The sequence below is a fragment of the Hibiscus syriacus genome, unplaced genomic scaffold (genome assembly GCF_006381635.1).
Source record: "Hibiscus syriacus cultivar Baekdansim isolate YM2019G1 unplaced genomic scaffold, ASM638163v2 tig00017934_pilon, whole genome shotgun sequence".
Taxonomy (NCBI): domain Eukaryota; kingdom Viridiplantae; phylum Streptophyta; class Magnoliopsida; order Malvales; family Malvaceae; genus Hibiscus; species Hibiscus syriacus.
The window spans coordinates 1-19762 of NW_024062419.1; the positions used below are offsets into that span (position 1 = coordinate 1).

A 19762-nucleotide genomic window follows, 5' to 3' on the forward strand; every position below is an offset into this window, starting at 1 on the left:
CTAACGATAATGTTTCATGATGAGAGGAATGTTAGGATGAGTTGCGAAACGAATGATCTCACTGATATAGACGGTGCACGCCATGAATGACCGAGAGATGAACTTGCCGGTGACGAACAAGGGTGAAGTTCATGGCTTTTGGGTACTGGTTTTGTTTCCCCCCCCCCCCCAATGGAGAAGATGATTAGCTACTGCCATCTATAGTTTATAAAATAATTTTAATAATTTAGTATTAAATAGGACCCTATACTAGTTGACAAAAGCATAGCTCCATTATTGCAGGACACGGTTTCAATCCCACCAAACACTTATTTATTTTAATTGTTTTCCATAATATCACTAAAGGGAGGGACAATCTCATGCTTGGGTCTTTGAACTTTCAGGAATTTCAAAATTACTATAAAATTTGAGAATCACACAATTTGGTCTCTAAAAATTATTTACCCCAATTTCAGGGTGTGACACACAATGCTTGCAGACTAGCTCAATGAGAATCGTATAGGTGATTAGATATGGAGGGCAACCCTTTCTCAATTGATCCTTCCAAAACCCGATGGCCTGATCGAAAATCCCTTTATCAAACATGCAGCGGATTATTGTATTGTACGTAATCACATCTGGGGGGGCAACCACATAAGCTCATCTTTTCCAAGAGGTCAATAGCAGATCGTATCCGTCCTCTCTTAAAAAGACCACGAACCATCATGTTATATGTAATATTACCAGGGATCCCACCAGACATTATGATAATCTGAAGAACTTTGTCGGCTTTATCGAGCTCATTTACTTTTACAAAGCCCCTTGTTAAGTTTATGCAAGAAGGGAAATGAGGAATTTGATTCTGACGCCTAATTTCTATCAGCCGTGTTGCATCATTAAGTTTTCCACTGCTGCAGAACTTTTGAAGAATATCATTGTTCGTTTCCTCTTCATTTCTAACAAAAGGTCCATCTAAAGAAGATGTCAAAGGATTCGGAAGCTTTTTCGAATTTATTTGCTCTTTGAATTTTCTCTTAGCACTCGCATTCGAATCTTCTGAGTTCAGACATATCATCTTGATCAAATTCATCTGTGTCAATACAAACACTTCTTTGCAGTCCTATGCACACTAAAGATACTGCCTCTCTTTCAGAACCATTATCGACCTTCCATGGCAAGCAAGAGTGAATTCCATGACTGCATTTGTTCGAGAAAGCTAAATGAGAAGTAGATACTTTTACTATTGAGCACTTCATGGAGCTACAACCCAAACCAAGTTGTGTCGAACCCCACTGCACGCCATGAAAACGACAAATCTCAACTGGAGAGTTGTGAAGGGCAACTGTGAATCCCATTTTCTGATCACTTAATTAAAGATGATATGTTGAGAAAACACCGCAGTTATGACTTAAAGGACTCAACTACGAGCAATTCCCCGCGCAAACAAACAATTCCTTAATCTCTTAATCTGATGATTTTAGGCTAAACTTTAAATGCTTGACAAGTAATTCTCTCACTTTCCCAGCTCGTCAAATCGAGAACAAACATCAAACCTGCAACAGTAGAAGCAAGCAACATCAAAACCATAACTCCTATACCAAAAAAGAAAACCCCACGAATTGCATGGCAGATACATATATGAACAATAAGAATTAGCAAACCATGAATAGATAATGCAAACCCTGAACCCTAAACTGCCATGTCCCAGCGTTAAAACAGCTAAAGCCTGCTGCCAAAAAAAAGGCAATGAAAAACAAACCGAAATTGATAGTACATTGTTTGAGTTTTGTTTTATTTTAGTACATTGTTCAAAATCTAACACTAAGTTTTGAAAAAATTGAACATTTAAATACTAAAAAAAGCCGAAATTGATAGTTTAGGTATTAAACGTATTGAGTTTCTAATGGTGGGTATTAAAATGGAACAAAAACTAAATGTTGGGTATGGTTTTAAAAAAATTGAAAGTTTAGGTATTAAAATAGATCATAATTGATAGTTTAGGTATAAAATGCATAATTTTCCCAAATAATTAAGATACCATTAGATAATTTACCCTTTTCTTTATTAAGAGAATGTGAATGGTCTTTCAAAATTTAAAAAAGTAATTATTTAAAATTTATTTTATAATAATTTAGTAATTGGATCGATGCGATATAATTTATGATATTTATTCAATTAAAATATTGCATTTATGTGTTAAAATATTTTGCCGCGTACAAATGCTGTAAATTGCTTCAACAAACATAAATGCACAACAGATTTATTAGGTCACTGCTAAAAAAGGCAAGAGGTACACTTAATTTTGACCTTTTTAACTTTGATGGAATTCTGTTATTTTCAGAATTGATGAATTAGTCCCTTACCATCTCCCTTCTATATTGGAATTGTTCTTGGCTTTGATTTTTCTTTTCTCAAGGTATTATTTTGATTTGTGGTGGGTCACCTTGAAAACACCAATTTTAGAAGAACAAAAATATGCTGTTATTTTATAATCATAAAATAGCATTTGTTTTCCTGTTGAATTTGGTGCCTTTTCTTTTCCAATTGTGCAATTTTGGAGTTTTAGGGTTAGGGTTAGGGTTACGCTAAGATCTGTCTAGAATCAGATTCTGCATTTATTTTTTCCTTTTTATAATTTTATTTTAATTTTAGTGATCTCAAACCTGGAAAGGTTTATGGTGTACTCATAAGGAGTTTTCAGAGCTGCTCTGACTAAAGCCAAATTGCAGAAATATTGCGTATCAACACGATGTAAACTCAATTGTTTTTTTTCCGTACTTTTTTACCCGATGATGATGAAAGAGGAAACTGGAATTTTATTTTGAACTTTTATTGCTTAATGATTGATTGTGTTCTGAAAATTTTCTCAATCAAATAATTTGGTAGTGACATTGTAGGGTTTATGATTATTTAATCCGACTTATTTGTGATGAAAGTAATGCATGGATTTATTTAGGTCTCAAATTTTAAAAAAAAAAATCTAAAATGAATATTGCTGGATTTGATGTTCAATTATATATGGTGTATTTATATTCCTGAATGTTATGTTTGATTGTTTTGTTGGACGAACTTAGCTGATCCCAGAAGGGTCTGCAATGGTGATCTTTTCTTGTTTTTATGAACTTTTTAGGAACAATTGTTGAGAAATTTGATCACAATGGTTATTAATATAAGGGATAGTGATTTTTAAGGTTATTAAATTACTTTCAACCGCATTGTCAGTTTTGGGCTTTGAATCAACTCATTGGAGAATGAGAAGGGATTCATCTTGTTGGTTCAACAAATTAGATTATAATAGTAGTTTGGTAAGGAGTTTTATTGAATGCATGTATGACCCTTCAATGACTTCAGGCGGTTTAGTTATAAAATTATATTTGTGTTGCTTTTCGGCTATAATCTGTTACATGATTGTAGGATTTAGGGCTTGATTTATGCATGAGATAAAGTGAATATGATTAATAATGATTGGAAGTGTTAGTCTCAGCAACATGCTTTTAATTTTTGTCCTTATGGCCCTTGGATGACTTTAATCTGCTTTGTTAGAGAATTGTATTTGTATTTTTGGTTCAACTTTTATAAGTGGCATGATTCAAAATTTGGGTTTGCTTATGCATGAGATGAAGCAATATGATTAATAATGCTTCAAAAGTGGTAGAATCACCAACATGCTTTAGCGTTGATCCTTTGTTACAACTGTGTGTTTGAGATTGATATCTCAGCTCATTAAAGGGAGATTGAAATCTTAGGACTCATTAGAGAGAGAGAGACCTAGACCGCTTTAGGGTTTTTTCATTATAAAATTTTCTATAATAAAAATTACCAATCTTATGATATTAATAGAAAGCCTACTTTAGAGAAGAAATAAATCAACTGGAATAAAAGCACAACAAAATCTAAGAAAGAAATAAAATCACATCCTAAGCCTTATTAGAGACTAAAAAATAACGGCCTTCCCTAACATCCTTACATTATTAATGCTAAAACCCGAATCTTTGAATTTTTCTTATTCGATCTCTTTCTCTAGCTCTTCTGCTGAGGATGGGTCAGAAAATGGCTTCTCAAGTATCATAGGAATTGCCAAAGAACTAACTAGATGCTGGAACGTACTTATCCTCGTATCTTTTTGATCTAAGTGCTAAACTGTGGTGTTCTGGTTAAAACCTTAAATCTATTGTAACATTACTTCAGTTTTGACATTTATGTTCATGGCTTTATTTTGAATGGAAATAAAGTTTTTGAATTATGATTTTCTATTTATTTTTTCATTTCTGTGCAGATAAATATTCCTTTTACAGCCGTTAAGTCAAATTAGGTATCCTAAATTGGGCTGCTGAATTGGTTCTAGTTTTTAAGGTAGGGCTCTTTCATATTCATCTGTTTTCTATTACTTGTACAGAATTTAGTGTTTGAAGTGTTATCTATTGCCTTGTGTAGCAGTACAGATGGGGACAGAACCTATAAGAGTTTGTGTTAAAGAAGAGATTGATGATATTCCGTCAGTTCCATCAGTCTTTGAGTCTCATGTATCATTTACCTTAAAGAGTGGAGAGCTGGACAGTAAGAAACATGAGAGTGCTACTGTGATTTGTTGCTCAGCCTCTGCTAGTACCTCTGATGCCAGTTCAGTTCAGAAGGAAACTGGGTTGGATGAAAGTACAAAGATTACATGGACTAAGAGGCGCAGAACTTGGATAAACTATTGTGGATATGATAACAGTTCAGGCTACGACGATCATGGAGAGCTTGATCAAGTTAGTTTCTTAAAGCCTCGTTAAGTTGTTTCTTTTGTGTTTTTTTTCCTTTTTTTCTCTTTATTGAAAATGTTGTCCTGTTTGGTTAAATTTAAAGTATGCTCTTCCTTTTTGAGAATGCTGCATCTTAGTAGTTTCATCTATGCCACACATTTTGCAGAATCTAAGATTGAGACTTAATCTTCCTAAAGGTGTTATACGTGGCTGTCCAGAATGTAATGATTGCCAAAAGGTTAGATTGCCAATTTCTTTTGCAATTTCCTCGTTTCCTTCATCTTTCATAATTCGCCTCAGGCAGCACAGCTCCTATATTGACATCTAATTGTTTCTTCGTGCTATTATGTTTATAATTCTGTAGCAGCAACATCTAATATATATATATATATATAATGATTCAGAAGTCCCTTATAGTTAAGTTTTTGGCAGGATGCCATAATGACTAATTTATATCATAGTGTAGCTTAAAGCGATAACTAGTTAATTCAAGGACTATCCAGACTGTATAATTGATATGCTGTTTTACGATGTTAACCGGTGTCTTCAAATATTATTTTATTATTTCATTGATATGTGAAGTGTTGAAACAGGTAACTGCAAGATGGCGTCCAGAAGAGGCATGTAGGCCAAATCTTGAGGATGTACCCGTGTTCTACCCAACAGAAGAGGTATTTAATGTTGATTGCAGTATTTTGAATTGTTTGAATATCTTAGTTTGCCTGGATACTTGTTATTTGTAAAATTTGGAGTTCCTCTTTAAATAATTAACTTAACTGGTTTTATATTGTTTCTGCAGGAGTTTGAAGATACTTTGAAGTATATAGCAAGTATACGACCAAGAGCAGAACAATATGGAATTTGCCGCATTGTTCCTCCATCTTCTTGGAAGCCTCCTTGTCCTCTTAAAGAGAAGAATATGTGGGAGAATTCTAGATTTGCTACTCGTGTGCAGAAGGTTGATAAGCTTCAGAATCGCAATTCGATGAGAAAAATGTCAAAAGTTAATAATAATATGAAGAGGAAAAGGAGAAGATGCATGAGAATGGATATAGACTGTGGGTCTGGTAGTGGAAATATCTTTGGGTCCGCTGATGCTGGATTTTGTGAAGCAGAGGGGTTTGGCTTTGAAGCTGGCCCTGAGTTTACTCTGGATAAATTTCAGAAGTATGCAGATGATTTCAAGGCCCTGTACTTTATGCAGAAGGAAAATGATATAAATATAGAAGGTAAAATGAGCATTCTTCCAGAACACCATGAGCCTTCAGTTCAGAATATCGAGGGTGAATACTGGCGGATAGTGGAGAAAGCGACTGAGGAAATAGAGGTAAAACTTGTTTGGAAAAATAAGTCACCACTCCTTTGATTAATTTATTTTGTGCCTTATTTACAAAGCTACTGGAGCTGCTTTCCAACTCCAGAAAGCTATGGTTGGGACTTGAAATAAAACTTTCCTTTTGGCTTCTGAAATGTTGAAAATGGGTTTTTGCGGGATCGGAGTTGAAGCTTCAAATTTTAGAGATTCTAGAAAGAGTCACAATGAGAAGCTGATGGACAAAGTCAGTGGAGGTTCAAGTTGACAAAGGAAAAACAGTGGAGGTTCAAGTTGACGAAGGAAAAATATTTTGTCATTTCAAATAAATTTATTCTTATATATTTATTTCCAAAAAGCTTTACATCAACAAAATTATTTTTCCAATCTATGACTAGGCCAGCAAGCTCTAATTTCCTTTATGGTCTGCCGTATTCTTTCTTAATTATAAACAGTTTACAGTTGCAAAGAGGTGTTGCTAATTCTAACGTTTGTTTACTTTTTAAGGTCTTATATGGGGCTGATCTGGAAACTGCGGGTTTTGGCAGTGGGTTTCCTAAGAAGCTAAATCAAGTTGGACTTGCCTTTGATGAAAAATGCATAAAATCTGGCTGGAACTTAAATAACTTTCCCAGACTTTCTGGATCTGTCCTCTCTTATGAAAGCAGTGACATTTCTGGTGTTCTAGTTCCTTGGTTGTATGTAGGAATGTGCTTTTCCTCCTTTTGTTGGGTAAGACTTCTAGGTCTATAAACCTCTTTTCCCTTAGCATGAGTTGAACCATTGACTTCAATATTTTTCTTTGATAATTTTTGCATTACCAACTTGTGAACAAGGGAATTCATGTCTATTTATTTTGTTTTTTTTTACTTTTTACCCCAAGATGTTCTCAAATATTGATCATGTGCATGTAATACGGCATAATAAGAACAGTTAAGAAGTTGGCATGCTTTAAAATGATCAGATCCAGGTTGAAATATAGTGCTGATGTGAAAATGTGCATCCATTTGTTGCCAAAATGGAGTGAAATTTTAAACCACCTAGGCCACTGCAAAATTCTGCTGTCAAAAGTTACATTTTTTTGTGGTGTCGGAGAAATAATTCTTTTGAACTTGCAAGTTTTATGTCACATTTAAGGCCATTACTTATTATACATGCTCTTTTATTTTAGGCAGCTATTTACAATCAAAGGATGACTTAAGGATTCTGTGATTGCTAATTCGCTTTTTTTTCATTCTTTTTACATGGATGCGACCAGCATGTTGAAGACCACCACCTGTACTCAATGAATTACATGCATTTGGGTGCTCCAAAAATTTGGTATGGTGTCCCAGGAAAGGATGCTTCTAAACTGGAGGCTGCTATGAGAAAGATTTTGCCTGACCTTTTTGATGAACAACCTGATTTGCTCCACAAACTGGTGAGCTAAAAGTTCTATAACGTGGTGTTTGGATTTGTAATAATAGCTAAAGTTGACTTTGTCCCTGTTTAGGAGCATGTCATTTTGTACTGCAAACTCAAATGTATCAAAAGATACTCTCGCTTAAGTGGTAACAAAATATTATAATAGTTCTTTATTGGGAGAACATGTTTTACTTTGATGTATCTATTTCTGGTGGCTTGAAAGGGTGGATCTGTGATTTTGTTCTACCATGAAGGATTTTTAATGAGTTCTGTGATTTTGTTCTACCATGAAGGATATTTATTCAGCACCCCTTAAATATTTGAGCCAGGTTCTGGTTCTAACATGAGGGATTTTTAACCTGAACGAGTTTTAGGTGCTATAGACACCGAGAGTGCATATACTGGCTCTAGTGTATTTCTAGTTTGGGATACCTGAGAGAGGTTAGGAAGCTTTCTTTGGTTTATGATCCCTGTTAGACTACTTAAAAGGAAACGATGGTGTAAGTGCATAAAAATATGTAAACAATTACCATGCAAAATGTGTAGGGAATGCTTTAAGATAACTGTTCCTGGTTAAATAGTATAGAAGATTGCATTTATAGATGAAACATATACTTTATCATAGGATCTTCTCTATTCCCCTTGTCTGCTGAATGTAATATTATTGCATGATACTAATGATGTCCTTAATGTCGCTTTTACATGCAGATCACTCAGTTGTCCCCTTCCATACTAAACTCTGAAGGAGTGCCCGTCTATCGATGTGTTCAGAATGCTGGAGAGTTTGTTCTGACTTTTCCTAGAGCATATCATGCAGGTTTCAACTCAGGTTTCAATTGTGCGGAGGCAGTAAATGTAGCTCCCATTGATTGGTTGCCCCATGGACAGATTGCTACTGAGCTATACCGTGAACAGAGAAGAAAAACCTCCATCTCACATGACAAACTATTGCTTGGAGCAGCAAGGGAAGCAATCAAAGCTCAATGGGAACTCAATTTACTTAGAAAGTATACTTCTGATAACTTTAGGTGGAAAGATGTGTGCGGAAAGGATGGAGTCTTAGCTAAAACTCTCAAGGTAAGTATTATGCCTGTTATTTAAATTTGTCTTTGTGCTGATTTAAGGGTGGGATTTTATGAGTTCTTATTTAGTCAGTTCAAAGTCTCTATAGGCGGTGTGGTTTGATTCTAAGTCGGAATTGAGCCACCAATTTGCATCTAATGTTTGATAAAATTATCATTTGGTTTTATATTGGTCCAGACTCTGGAGAATTGTATAAAATATTTACAACGTTCAGTTGATTTGGATATAGTGTTATTAATTAATTTTTATCTATTTTCAATTCAAATTCTGAAATGGAATCCATGTTTGCTGAAGTCCCGTCATATTTATCTTTATGATAATAAAGATAAATATGACATCCAATGCTTATATTACCTAGAGTTGGTTTTGATTAATCTTGTTTTCTTGCGCACAGGCACGTGTCGAGATGGAACGCCTAACAAGGGAATTTCTTTGCAGTTCCTCTCAGACTGTGAAAATGGACAACTTTTTTGATGCTACGAGTGAGAGAGAATGCAGTATATGTTTTTTTGATTTGCATCTTTCTGCAGCAGGTTGTCATTGCTCCCCTGATAGGTATTCCTGTCTCAATCATGCAAAGCAGCTCTGCTCATGTCCTAGGGGTGCCAAAGTTTTCCTCTTTCGTTACGACATAAATGAATTAAATATCCTTGTTGAGGCATTGGAAGGAAAACTAAGTGCAATCTATAGGTGGGCAAGACTAGACCTTGGACTGGCTCTGAGTTCATACGTCTCCAAAGACAATATAATGGGTGGTAGAATATCACATTCCTTGGAAGTAATACCTAAAGAGATTCAGTCAAAGCCATTGGCCGGTTCCTTCAAAGATTTGCCAGGAGGAATGCTGAAAGAGGAGCCCTTAATTTTAGCTCTGATATCTAATCAGATTCCATTGCTGCAAAGAAATAAATTATCAGAGGCTGCATTACCACCAAATGATCCAAAACTTAAGTTGAAGAATGAGGATTTGATTCTTTGTGATTCAAACTTAAGCAAGACTGGTTTTCAAACCGCTGTGGAAAGTAGAGTGAAAAAGCCTGCTGCTCCAGTAGATAGTAATGTTATTATTCTTAGTGATGATGAAGATGATGAACCAAAGAAACCAGTTTTAGAAAGACCAAAAGAACATCCTGCCCCTAAGCAGTCAGAAGCCTCAACGAGGTCTGTTGAAAAAGTGAGCCATATTCATACAAGAATGAGCCTATCTTAACTATCCCTCTAGTTATGAAACAGAGGGATGCCAGTTCCCCTGATTTACTAAGGAATAGTTCTTCTCAATATTGTCAAGGGAAAGATGAGCATACAGGAAAAGGCATCGCATCACTAGGATCTAATGACCAGAACATTTATTGTTCTTTAGACTCTGGCACTGCAGAGCCTGGTGGAATTGTTCAGAATTCTTCTATTAATATGGGGATGGATGATAACAAGAAAAATCGGGTAACTGTTGAAATCAATCATCAGAAACTGCTGTTGTTGGGCAGTGAAAAAGCTATCAAGGAGAAACATGAGAATGGATCCATTGTCTCAAATTCAGTTGACAATGTGAGAAGTAATGTAGGAGGGTCATCTTGCTCACAAAAAAATCTGGATAGAAATTTTCGGCAGAAAGGCCCTCGAATTGCCAAGGTAGTGCGTAGAATCAACTGTAATATTGAGCCTCTGAAATTCGGAGTTATTCTCTCTAGGAAGCTATGGTGTAACAGCCAGGCCATTTTCCCTAAAGGTAAGTTGCATTTGCGGTATATTATGGCTGATGCATGTCATTATGCTAAGTAAGGCCAGCTAGTTATATTTACTCCTATTCTAATTAATGCAGGATTTAAGAGTCGCGTTAGGTATATAAGTGTTCTGGACCCAACAAATATGGCATACTATGTCTCAGAAATTCTGGATGCAGGGAGGGAAGGACCTCTGTTCATGGTAATTAAAATTTTATAGTACCATCTATGTTTTCACAGCTCGCACCTCTATCTATCAGTAAACACATTTTATCTGTCTACTTACGCTAGAAAACTGTCATATTAAAAAATTCATAGTAGATAAGGATAGATTTATGTCCGTTGCTGAGCATTAAATTATGTCTCCGATGTTAATCTTCTTATGCTTGAAGAGAAAACCAGCTATGCATTTTAGCATTGTTTGATCATTAAGATAAAAAAAATTTGTTTTATTACCATAGAAGTAAGCTAATAATTATCAGAAATATACTGGTTTTGAAGCGTGTTTGGCTTAACTGCTGATTGGATTTCAGGTTTCTGTGGAGAGTTGTCCCTGTGAAGTATTCATTCACGTTTCAGCTTCCAGATGCTGGGAGATGGTGAGGGAGAAAGTGAATCAAGAGATTACAAAACAGCATAGAGTGGGAAGGACCAACCTCCCACCATTGCAGCCTCCTGGAAGCCTTGATGGCTTAGAAATGTTTGGTTTTTCTTCACCAGAAATTGTTCAGGTAAATGAGTTGGCAGAATATTTTAGAGATTTTTTCTGTGATGAGTTCATGTTTGGTTCCATTCCATCTACACCAACCCTACCACTATTATAGTTTGGTTTTTGAAAGTTATCACTATTTTCTAGAATCTTTGTTATAGAAAGATTAAACATCCCATTCCATGTGTACAATCTGGAATATTGACGATTTTCAATATCAAGTGAAAAGTTGTTTCCTTTCCACTTGATTCGTAAAAGTTAGCCAACTAGTTTATTTCACTGTTTTCTCCCCTCACAGACTTTTAATGGCTTTATAACTTTATGGTAAATGCTTTACTCTAAAAGAACTAAACTCATCTTTCCTGTGGTTTTCATATAATATAGGCAATTGAGACAATGGACCGAAATCAAGTTTGCAATGAGTATTGGGACTCTCGTCCTTACCCACGGCCTCGAGGGCAGATTGTACAACATTTTCAGCCCCCCTGTAATGGCGAGAACTTGGAAAGAACAACTGGGGAACAAAATGGAGAGGCTGTTCGGAAAGAGTGCTTGCCTGATGGAGTTAACACTCTACTCAGAGACCTATTCAAGAAGGCCAACTCTGAAGAACTACATTCACTTTGTAGTATTTTAAGTGACAAAAGATCACCAATGGATGTAGACCTGGTGGATCAACTCCTAAACGAAGAGATTCAAAGTCGTCGAAGATGATCAAAATTCTTTGGTCATGCGGATTCGAGATCAAGACCGGTATAGCCCATTTCCCCTCCTTTTTTGATTTCTGTAGATATCCACATCCTGCTCTCAGTCACTGCATACACAGCTTTCATTCAATCCATCATCATTCTTTAGAGCCAAAGAAGATTGATAACCATACTTTAGTTAGTTTCCTGTTGGATTTTTTATACCGATCGATACTCAACCTCGTCAACTGACTTCCGGCCCTGAGTTAGCGGGTACCCATATCGGCATCTGCAAAGCTTTTCATTTCTTTTTCTACCTTGAGTCGATAGTTTAGTTTCATACAATTTCATGTAAACAAAGCTCATGCTAACTGAATTTTTATATCGGAGAGAAACCTTTTTAACCTTATAAGATTCTTTTATTTATTTTCTACCGTAGGCTGTTGCCTTCATTTACTCGACACATGAATAATAGTTCGATAAATTTAATAACATTTTTGTAACTTTCTAAATTGAATTAATATAATAATCTATACAAAATATGGATGAATTAAAACATAATTGTAATATAATAAAACTAATAATCATATGGTACGCTATAACTAACTGATTCAAAAAATATATTTGAAAATAACTATATATTTGGGGATAGTTATTGTAATGCAATTATATATATTTTTTTCTAATTACTTTTCTATTTTATCAAATATGATAAAATTGTTTCTTCAAAGCGAATTTTCATCTCTAAAAATCAGATCATAATTTTTTTTCTAAATCTTATTTAAGTAGTGTGTTTATTGAAAAAAGTATATAACTCAAGTTAGAGCCGAATTAATTAATTAAACTCTTCTTTAATTGTGTTTATAAAAATTATTTTATTTCATAAACAATACAATTAGAGACATTTTACCAAACTTTCGTCAAAGTTAACGTAGCATGAATACTAAACTGGAGACGCTAGAGTGGTCGTCAACAATGCAGCATTCGATTATTCATACATACTGCTATCAATTAGTTACTAATCTTAAGGTTTCTTTAATTACTTAACGAAAAACTATTAAAATTATTAATACAAATTTACAATATGAAAAATATAAATTTATGTTACTTTCCGAAAATTATCTCATATTTACGTTACTTGAAAAAAAATTCCACATCCAACTAGACCTACTAAATTTGACCCGTGCCCGATTACTCGAATCGATTCACCCGAACCGAGACCCGAATATGATAACCCAAAATTGATCCGAAACTTGAAATAAATCGAATCGAACCGAAACGGACCCAAATTATAGTTTAACCGAAATCAACCCGAACCGAAAACAGATGGAATCGAAAGCAATCCAAATTTAATTTACTCATACCCAGTCCGAACTGAACTTTGACCCGATTTTAACCCTATCATTAAGTCTAAGTTCAAAAAATTTATTATTATTATATATTTTTTAGTAATTAGATAAATAGTAGAATGATATGTATTTTATTCTCATTTTATATTGTGCAATTATTTCATCACCACATTTAATAATAATTTAATAGTTCAATATAATATTTACCTGTTAAAAGACCATCTCTATATCTAATAACTTCTAAATCAATCCAAAATAATATAAAAAAATTAAATCGAAATAAGTGAATATATATATATATATATATCATGTATTTTTTAAATATGATAAATGATAATTGGTTATAACAAAAGTAAAAAATTGTTGAGAGTTAAAACTACAATCAATCCTAAAATTTATTATGATTTATAAAGTTAATTTTATACTTCAAAATATTCTAATTTAATTTAATTTATTTAAACTAAAACTTTGAAGTCGGAAATTGGGATGTGGCAAAATATAGTCACATAAATTTTCAAAATTATAAGTTATAAAGAGCAGCATCAAATAATTAAAATGATAAAAAGTGAAGATAGTTGACATAAACAGAAACAACCCGAATTAACTTGGAAATCTAAATGTTGATCTGAACCAAAGCTAACTCGAATTGACCCAAAAATCTAAAGCTTGATCTGAACCGAAACCAATTGATCCGATATTGATCCGACTCGAAACCAACTGATTCGAGATCAATCCGACCCGAAATCAACCCGATTTTGATCCGACCCGAAAATCAACCAATCCGAACTGAATTTTTATTGACCTGAACTAAATCCGAACCTGATATAACCCAAACCGAATCGAATCCAAACCGAATACAATCCTAACCCGAAATAACCTTATCCAAAATGACCCGACCCGAATCAGATCGGAATGACTTGATTACCGCCTCTACATCCAACGTTGTTTTATACATTTATAACTTTATTTTAAGAGTTCATCATTCTAAATCTAGGGAGAACAAAATAAATAATTAATTTAAGAACCGTAAGGTTTCACCCCTGAATGGCAAAAAGTAGGCGACTCCCTAGCAAGGCAAGAAAAGAAACCGAGAGGGAAGAAATAATAGCAACAAATACTAATATGTTGTACGGACAGAGGCATCCGACGGATGAGATCAAACCGCGTGGCCTCAATCGAACAACCGAGAAAGAGGAGACACGGTGCACGAGCCCAAACAAAACTTACTGCTCCGTTCCCGACAAGGAGTCCAATCGTCCACGTGGGAGTGCGCCGCTTAGTGGGGACCACCTGATGGATGCACGTGTCAACCAACGTACCATTCACCGTAGATTACGGGGATTTTGTTTGTACGGACACCACTTGCTTTTGTTTTAATAGGGGATCGTTCCTTGTGCATCCAAAGGTAGCACAACAACACTCACGTTCATGCAATGCAAAATCACAATACGTAGTAAAGAGCCTACAAATACCAATTTTTAGTATAAACAAAATTTCAACAAAAAACTGAGTTTAGGTTTTAACGAGCGGTGGGTTGCTATCATTATGACCTTCGTGTCTACTGTGTCTTTACTCGGTTGGTTTGAATGGTACAATGGGCTCTCAGTTTCACCCTTTTCGTGGCCTACGGCAAGGAGATCCGTTAAGTCCGTATCTTTTCTTGGTTTGTGCCGAAGGTGTGTCTTCCATTCTAAATGCTCCTAATTGGACTGGAATGGTTAGGGGAGCGACGATTGGTCGAGAACGGTTGGTAGTTGGTCATTTACTTTTTGCGGATGATAGTATTTTATTTGACGAGTCTTCCATTGAGGGCTACAAATGTTCTGAATGTTTATGGTGCTGCTTCTGGGCAACGGGTTCACTATGATAACTCCCTCGTTTTCTTTAGTGGAAATGTGTCGATGGCTTTAAAGGAGCAGATTGGTTCGGTCTTGGGCGTGCGGGTGGCTGTGAGTCCTGAGCGTTACTTGGGTTTGCCGATGATGGTAGGAAGACGTAAAAAAGAAACCTTTACCTACTATCTTGATCGGATCAATAAGAAAGTCGGAAACTGGGGGATTCGACTATTGTCCATGGGGGTAAAGAGGTTTTAATTCAAAGCGTGTTGCAGGCGATCCCAGTTTATGCTATGCAATGCTTTCTTTTTCGCTCCTCGCTATGTCGATCCATGGAGCAAGCGATGGCAAAATTTTGGTGGCGTAGCAGTGGCTCAGGTAAGGGAATACATTGGTGTTCTTGGAGTTCTCTCGCGCGGCCAAAAGTAAGGGGAGGTATGGGGTTTCGCGACCTCGGCCATTTAAATGGTTAATAAGTACTAGTAAAATAATTCAAGGTACTATTTTAACCTATTGTTTTTATAAAATAATATAAATTTCCCCCCATTGGGCCAAAATATGCACTACTATCATCCAAGGTAATGTGTTCTTGGTAGAATTATATATATTTTTTAATTTATATTTTCACTATGTGAAAAATCATATATTTTAAATATTAAATTAAAAGGAAAACAACACCCTCTTAGTCCACTCAATTAGTTCATTCCTGATTCCAATTCTTTATCGAAAGATAAAGAGGAAATTTAATAAAATATAAATAAAACTAAACTTTATTTGCCAGGGAATAACACAGGTTTATAGGTACGACGAAGTGATGATGAAATCTTAAAAGGCTTAATACTAATGGGTTCTAAATATTATTTATGATAATACGAGGGATCATGTTCCCCCTGCCTCTGAACTGATCTTCAAGAGTTGTACCAATTTCAGACTCGGCAGCCATTTTCTTCTTGCACTCCATTGAATGCTTGCTGCAAATACTCAAACAAGGAATAGTAAGTAAAGCATTACATGGATCAACAGGCAAGAAACAAGGATGATATACGGTAAGAGTCGTCGCAAATGTTCGAATCTAATCGATTCTTATGCGCCGGGTTCGGAACAGGGACAGTGTCGATTACCTGAAAGCAGGACAAAGTGTACTGCACATCACTTGATGATATTTGGTGGTGGAGGACAATTCTCATCCTGAATATAAACATGGAAAGAAACCGCATCGATTCGGGTTGTCTATGATCGTTATTCGGATATCGGACGTTTATATGTAAAAGAAAAAACGAAGAGTCGGAACAACATAAGCATGCTGACCTGTATGGGCCTTCTGGCATCACAAGTACACCATGTTCCTCTAGGTTCTTGTATAGTTTCTCTGCTGTGATTTTTGTTTCCTCCACTATGTCAAAGTATATCTGGTGAAATACAGTAATATGAAGAATATAAACATAGGTAATTATGAAAAACTTTTGCTTTTACCGGTTGGTAAAAGTAAATTCTCTGCAGTTTTCTGATGCAATTTTTTCCTTCAGTTTTCCACTAGTTTTTGGTGAGCATGGCAGCAACTAGTACATAAAACCAGGGTGGGCACTTATTTTACACTTTACTCATAGATCGAATCGCAACTAGGGGTCTATCATCGAGCCAAGATAAGCACGAACTTGCATTATAGTTGAAATTTGAGACTCGAAACTCAACTCACTTGATAGCTCTAGCTTGATTCAATAACGAACGAACCAAACCCGAGTAGTTTGCAAGTATGTAAAACCTCAAATCCGGAAATGCAAAGCCAAGGAGAACATTGTTCTGTAAGTTATACAACAAGCATACTCACGATATTCGTTTCCACCGCAGCAACATCAACTCTTAGACCTTTAATTTGATTTAGCCCCTCTGAAACAATAGAAAACCAGCATGAAGTCAATGTATTTAATTTGATGTCCGATATAGGTGTCGGACACGGATATTTCATGTAAAATAAAGAAACAGAGTAGCATTTACTTGAACCATAATTTACCTGCTAACATCATAGCCTTCTTGTGATCACCTTCAAGCTTTGCGACATTCTCTTTCACAGCAACAAAAGCAGCAGCACAAATGAAACCAAGCTGTCTCATCCCGCCACCTAAGGTCTTCCGAAGTCTTCTAGCCTAAGAAAAAGCCGAAGGAAATGGAGTTCAAAGATAAATTTTGATATGTTGCAGAGGTTTTTAGCGACAAAAACTTCAGATTTTACCTTACTAATAAAACTTTTGGATCCAACTATGACTGATCCAACTGGAGCACCCAAACCTTTTGATAAACATACCTATAGCATACAAATGCAATGAAAAAAGGGGCATTGAAAAGACGAAGAAGCTTATTTTGGATAACGACAGTGTAAATTACGCTGAAGTATATGATAACAATTGAAACAACAATTAGTAAGAACATTGAAAAGATGAAGAAGCTTAAATAAGCAAACAATGGTAACATAAGGAGCATACCGAGACGGAATCTGCAGCTTGTACAAGTCTGTTAACAGGAACTCTGAGGGCCTGACAGACCGATACTTTAGTTAGATACAATGATAAATGCTAGTTTTCCTGTATACAGTTAAACAAGAGACTACAACTACAGTAGAAGGCTTAGTCATGCTGCCAGATTCTTCGTTTAAGCCTGTTTTGGACAATGGTATGGCGATTCATGATCCTCCAAATATATGAAATAGCTTGAAAAATAAATTGAACATGCCCGTATCAGACACATTTGTAACAGACACCCAGTAACTTAGACTGCAAATATAAAAATGTGTTACTCACCACGGATGCATTGAAAATTCTAGCCCCATCAATGTGAAGCTTCAAGCCGTGCTTCTTAGCTAGCTCACCAACTTTGTCTGTGTATTCCACAGACAAACATCTACCCCCGGTGCTGCATGGATTGAGTAAAAGAAAACCAGAGGATTACTCTATATATGTATATAATTATATATCATATATGACACATTCTTCTAATGTAGTGCCAAATGCCAATGCAGCAGTTTCTGTTCATGTTGCTTTGAGCCTTAATTTTTCTAGAAGTACCGATTTCTGATGCATTTACAGATACTTGGTCATGTCTCGCAAATGTATTTGGAGAGACCTCGGAGGGTCATATCTCCATTCTTATGCCTGGATTCACACTGGACACAGATATCTGATGTCGAACTTAAAAAGTAGTCAGAGAAGTATCACAATGTGAGGCTGGTAATTTCCCCTAAATGCTCATCTTTAACATTGTCCAAACAAATCAAGTTTAAAAGAATTTCATAAGCAAGAAACAAAATCTTACTTTGCATGTGAATTCTCCAAGCAAATCAGCCTCGTAGTTGGGTAAACAATCTCTCCTCTCGGATCTCTAATGGCGGCTTTAATCGAATTGATGTCCATAGTTCCATCATCATTGTTCTTCACTGGCCTAGGATGAACACCTCCAATGGTTGAAATTCCACCATTCTCATAAATATGTATATGAGAATTGTCTCCAAGAATGACCTCACTTCCCCTTATATCACAGTGAACAAGAACACTAATGAGGTTACCCATTGTGCCTGATGGAACGAATAAACCGGCTTCTTTGCCCATGATTATTGCAACCTCTGATTCTAACTGGGCCGCAGTCGGATCAGCACCCAAGACATCATCATCAACTTCAGCAGTTGCCATCGCAGCCTCATTGCCTCGGTAGGTTTCGTGACAGTGTCGGATCGAAGATCGACTGTTCTGGTCACCATTGTAGCTGAAATTTACCCCATAAAGAAGATTAACCAAAACAATCTGATATGCATAACTTCGGTTAATTACACCAAGCAAAGTGATCCTTAGTAACATCCTTTAGACTTAGACATTTAGAGTTAACAGGAACAGAGTTAAAAAAACCTGAGATTTAAACCAAATTATGAGAATCTGAATGTCACTGATTACCCTCAGTTCAAGACTAAATTCTTTTTCCAACTGTTAATAATTAATATTTCACTGCCATAACCATTTAACAGGGAAATTTACACCATGCCAACATGTTGAACAGTTCAAATAATCTCAAGGAAATTCAAGAAATCCATCCATGAACAAAAAGAAAGAAAATACTAGAAATCTAAAAACAACATTCAGCAATATTATACATAGAGAGAGAGAACCATATTTTACCAGTTCAAGCTCCTCTTCTTTGCCTTAGAACGCCTTTTCCCAGAAAATTTCAGAGGATTTCCTTGAAAGAAACAATTGAACAGCTTCTTATTTTCTGCACACAAAAAAATACAACCTTTACCAAAGAATCAAAATTTCACACTTCAAAACAAATATACTTTCTGCATGCAAATATAGACACCCCTACTTGGATACTCTTAGAATTTTTTCCTAATTTTAATAGTATTTTGTCATGCATGTATGCAAAGATCATGTACAACCCAAAAAATTAATTAATTAATTAATTTAAAATTTGTGACTGACCCAACTACACCTGTTGTCTTCCAAGGCCTTAGAAAAACGACGAAAAAGATGTTATTAAGAGAATCACGAGAGAAACATGAACTTATATATACACCCCAAGGAAAGAAATTCCATTTTATTGGGCTATTTTAATAATTTTATTGTCAGAAAAAGAACGAGGAGAAGGGAATTATGGTTTTTTGTTTGTTTCTTTGTTGTTTCGTTTCCGGAAAAGAATCAACAAACGTACATGAATGCGCGGGCCAGTCTCTTATCTTTGTCAAAGGTGGAAGAACCTTCAAGAAGAAAATTTGCTTCTGGCTTTCCTAGTAATCTGGAGTTGCATATGATGTTTGCAAATTGATTTTTTTCCCCACCTAATTACGGGATGAATTCAGTTTTTTTTTTTTATGATTAATCTGTAAACGAGAGAAAGACATCCAAATCTGGATGGCTGAGTCATTGTACCCAATGAAAAATGAACATCATATTGAAAA

The 19762-nt window shown here is 35.6% G+C and overlaps 1 protein-coding gene and 2 pseudogenes across 1 annotated transcript; 1 reads left to right on the forward strand and 2 right to left on the reverse strand.

Moving 5' to 3' along the window:
- Positions 1 to 577: 577 nt before the first annotated feature.
- Positions 578 to 1334, reverse strand: LOC120208941 (pentatricopeptide repeat-containing protein At1g08610-like). Its single transcript, XM_039208051.1, has 2 exons — positions 1119 to 1334; positions 578 to 1069 (listed from the first exon to the last, which is right to left on the reverse strand). The coding sequence occupies exons 1-2, from the start codon at positions 1332 to 1334 to the stop codon at positions 578 to 580; spliced, it is 708 nt and encodes a 235-aa protein (XP_039063982.1).
- Positions 1335 to 4105: 2771 nt separating this feature from the next.
- Positions 4106 to 12023, forward strand: LOC120208945 (annotated as a pseudogene).
- Positions 12024 to 15577: 3554 nt separating this feature from the next.
- On the reverse strand, positions 15578 to 18576 carry LOC120208947 (annotated as a pseudogene).
- Between the last annotated feature and the right edge of the window lie 1186 nt (positions 18577 to 19762).

Coding starts and splice junctions, on each gene's coding strand:
- LOC120208941 (XM_039208051.1), bottom strand. CDS start 1,334: ATGGGATTCACAGTTGCCCTTCACAACTCTCCAGTTGAGATTTGTCGT. Junction 1,070..1,118: donor ATGGTTCTGAAAGAGAGGCA/GTATCTTTAGTG, acceptor GTATTGACACAG/ATGAATTTGATCAAGATGAT.